General features: G+C 34.9%; 1 protein-coding gene across 8 annotated transcripts in view; it reads right to left on the bottom strand.

Annotated features, from left to right (window-relative positions):
* Positions 1-4,333, bottom strand: part of LOC106870949 (uncharacterized) — a 98,829-nt gene that overhangs the window by 22,273 nt on the left and 72,223 nt on the right. For all 8 annotated transcript variants that reach the window (XM_014917192.2, XM_052972171.1, XM_052972175.1 and 5 more), the window contains one exon: positions 2,439-3,567. In XM_014917192.2, coding sequence (XP_014772678.1) covers positions 2,439-3,567 — 1,129 coding nt within the window. The remainder of the gene's footprint in view (positions 1-2,438; positions 3,568-4,333) is intronic.

Below are 4,333 nucleotides of genomic sequence, written 5' to 3' on the forward strand. Positions count from 1 at the left end.
ATATATATATATATATACATATACCTTCTACACTCTTTGAGTGGTTGGCGTTAGGAAGGGCATCCAGCTGTAGAAACTCTGCCAAATTAGATTGGAGCCTGGTGTAGCCATCCAGTTGCACCAGTCCTCAGTCAAATCGTCCAACCCATGCTAGCATGGAAAGCAGACGTTAAACGATGATGATGATATATATACATGAATGTATATATATAGTTATAATAATGAAGTTAAACCAAATATTTAAAAATCATTTAATACATACATTTCAGGTTTGCATAATACATAATAAGAAGTGCATCCATTACGTAACACAAACTTCCACACTTACAGCATTTCAAAATATTTTCGGAATGATTTAGTGAGGAACGTTTATGTAAGAGATGTGTTTCCTATTGAACATTACTCAAACCTGACATTTCAAAATATCACTATTTAGTTGACTTCATTATTACAACTAATATGATTTGATGCCAGTACAGACTAGCCGACTTTGACTCCGCTTAAACAGATACTCTAACAATGGTTTGGAGCAGCTTGTTATATCTCACACAAGTCAAAAATTCTAATACCGTGTGCTGCTTCTTAGTGTAACATGAAATTATATATATATAAGAGTTTGTAGGAGATACGCTTATTTGTAAATGCAACTTACAGTTTGCTTTTTTGCATGATAAACACAAGATGCAGTTTGAGTCATTTATTGCCTATGCATGTCGCAATATTGGCATCTTCTGTAGTGGATTTTCATAGTGCAATTCATTCTATCTACAATTTTTCAGGGGAAAACTTTATGGATAATGAAATTTTACAGGAAGCTCAGAATTCATCAGTAGCATTATACACCTAATTGTAGATGAAAGAAATTATGTACTTCGTAACCTTGTCAGTGCTGGTGTCATGCAAAAAGCAGTGGTGTAGTTCCTGGTGTTGCGAGATCCTGTCAAACTGACCAACCCATACAATCTTGGAAAACAGACATTAAATGATGATGAGATAAAGGTAATATATATATCTATGTATGTATGTATGTATGTATGTATGTATATATATATAGTCTTGAATGGTACAACAATACACTATAATACAAACAATGGGCTATATACCTGTTGTAATTTAGTCACCCATTGCCAGTACTAGCATATAGGATATCCATTTAGTGGTCATCCCTTCTTATACACATGTAATACATTTTTTTCTGAATTTTCAGATTTTTTATATGCTAGGCCAGTCAGGTGGTACTAAATGTATGTATGTATGTATATATTTGTACATGTCAGTAAATTTACTTTTCTCTTCTAATAACAACAGTTATTAGTAGATTATGAATGACAGATTCATTGTCTGTAGCTGATGAAGTATAATAACACAGAAACATGTATCCTGTTGTTGGATAAAAACATTCACAACCTAGCTCAGTGTGTTTTCACACAATGTCTAAAAGAACTTCTCTTCTAACTCAATTACTGCAGCAAATGTCTTTCCACATTTGACTGCATATGACTGTATTAAATATAAATGTACACAGCTTTGTTATAATCAACACTGCTTTGTGTGCCTCTAATTGACTATGTCATAGAAATACATAACTATGTCACATAACTATATAACTATGTTGTATAAATATATACTAATGTTCTAACAGGATATAACTATGTCATATAAGTTCTTGACAATACTTTCAAATACTGAACTATTTTCTTTAGCACACTGTAGAATATACAAAGTTATTTTATCTTAAGAATGTTACATACATTCCAGCAAGTATACAATGACAAATTTGTTATTAATGGAGCTACTATAGCTATAACAATGTGAAGAGGAGACTACTACCTCCTCTATGCAATGACAGGTTAGAGGGTTGTGTGAAAAGGGGACAATTACTTAAAGCAATTACATAACAATAGTTGTGAAGAATTGATGAAAGCATCTCAGAAGGAATGATTCACAACTCCTACTTGATCATTTTAAGCCAAATGCTCAAATTCCCGGCATGTGATATGCTACTGTTTGAATAGCTGTCAGATATTGAACATAGAAGTTCTGGGGAAGTTACTCAAAGTTGCTCTCAAAAGATTGGTAGCATTGCTATAGATTGGTATTCATTTCTATTATAATTCAGTGGAGTCTACTTACTGTTATAGTCAGTGGAGTTAAGTAGCAGCTCTATGGACCAATGGTCCTATAAAATTTATGTTCAACTCAATTTGTAAATAAAGACAAGTTAGTACATTCATGGTTGCTGGAATCAGAGGTAAGGTAACATCAAAAATTTGAGATCCCTGGCAGGCAAGATCATAATGGTAGATTACACAATGAATGATAGGGAGTTGATTAATTAAGAGAAGCGAGAGAGAATACTGAGACTAATACCACAATAGTAAACGATTGTTGTCTATGGGGCAGATATACAATGGTAAATATAAGATTGTTCTACTTACTTTGCCATGATTTTCTCCAAGATCTTTGGAATTTTTCCTTGGGGTATTTTGAGCAGGAAACTTTCTCCGATCAAGTGAAGAAAATTTATTAACAGAAGCAGGATCAGGTGGGATTAATCTTTTATTAGAGCTTAGAGTTTGCAGTTGACTATCTGATGATTTGCGAGATTCAGTTGATGCTTTGGGGGAATTTGGCGTCGATGAGCTTTCAAAAGGGTTAAGAGAATCATTCTGACCATGTAGTGTTTTAGGAGAATTTGGTGTAGAAATTGTTATTTGGGTTGGTGGTGTGACTAAGGCTAAAGTACTATGAGAGAGGGCTTTGTTTAAATTTGAAGGTGGTGTGGATTCTGGAGGTTTCGGTGCAGGTTTTTTATTCCGAGCAGCAACTAAAGTGAAGCCTCCAGTCAAAACAGTTTTACCACCGAATGAAGTCTCAATGACAACATCACCTTGGCCAGTAGGACCTGGCAATGTCTCACAGTATATCTGACCTGAAGATTCATATTCTAATGTAGAAAGAATATCAACATCGCAAATACGTAAGGTAACAATATCAGATTTCTTTAAACCAAGGTTTTCACCTACAATAGTAATACGTGTGCCACCAGCAGCTGAACCAGTATTTGGAGTTATGTAGGATATTTCTGGTTCAACCCCAGCACAACTCAAATTAAAAGTACTTCGGGTTTTTAATTTTGATGGTGCACCCTCTGATTCTTCATCATCTGAGTTGTCAGCCTTCGATAAACTAAAAATATCATGAAAAGATCGAGAGATTCTTTTATTCAGATTTGAAAGGTGACTAGTTGACTTTTGTTCTTTCTTAAAGAAATTACCAGAGAAACCAGGTGATCGTTTAAAAGTCAAAAAGGGATTAGTTGTAAGCCAACTATTTCTTCTTGGCTTAGATTTCTCATCAACTTCTCCATCTCGATATTTAGAAACATAACACTGGTATATTAAACTTCCTTTTGGTTTGGAATTCTTCTTGTGAGGCTGCAAGGCTGTACAAATAACTCTTCCCTTGGCCCCACGAAGAGAGCCTGTAGGAACCAATATTTGACCCAAAATATCATCTTTTTCTGTGACATTGAAGAATAAAGCATCCGAGGAATTATTGATGGAACTGAAAGAGAAATTTGGAAATTGAGTTAAGCAGTTACAATGCCTCAACCAACCAACCACATCAATCCAACCAGTCAATCAATCAAATCAGTCCAACTAATCACATGAGTTCAACCAATCAACCAATCACATCAGTTAGTCACTTATGTAGAGAACTTGTTTCAGTGTCCTCTTTGTGCTTAAAAAAATATAGCAATGTTGAAGTTTAACTCTAAAAATATGCGGTTACATATGACCTGAGATGCCATTATTTTGTTTGGGTTTTATAGAGTACTAGCAGTATAACCCGACGTTGTCCGGGTGTGACTTATTACGCCATCTACAATAAGTCTTGCTAGGTGAAAATCAATTAAAAAAGAAAGCCTTACAATGAAAAAACCCTTATGATGTAAATATGTTCATAATTCAAAAGATGAAATTAATAGGGGAAGTCTGAAGGCTGTTTTGTATAACATTATTAAGTGTACGTAAATTTCATCCGTCTAATTGGCTATACAAATGCTTGTGCAAAACAACTTTTTGCGCTGCCTTGATTACACATAGCAGGGTAATTCCTTTTCGCAGGAGGTAGGACGGCAATTTCTGATGAAGCAATTGCTGGCGATTTGTTGCTACACAGTTCTGACAGAATTCTATCAGATTGGGCAGTAGATGATGATGCACCGTTTTGCATTATGTTCAAAGTAACTTCTGGAATGTGGTGAATTGCTGCAGTCTGTTGCTGTCTTTTTAAACCGGTTGCTTTCTTTCCCCAGCAAGCTCTCTTG

Source organism: Octopus bimaculoides, chromosome 12, assembly GCF_001194135.2.
Source record: "Octopus bimaculoides isolate UCB-OBI-ISO-001 chromosome 12, ASM119413v2, whole genome shotgun sequence".
Lineage (NCBI taxonomy): Eukaryota > Metazoa > Mollusca > Cephalopoda > Octopoda > Octopodidae > Octopus > Octopus bimaculoides.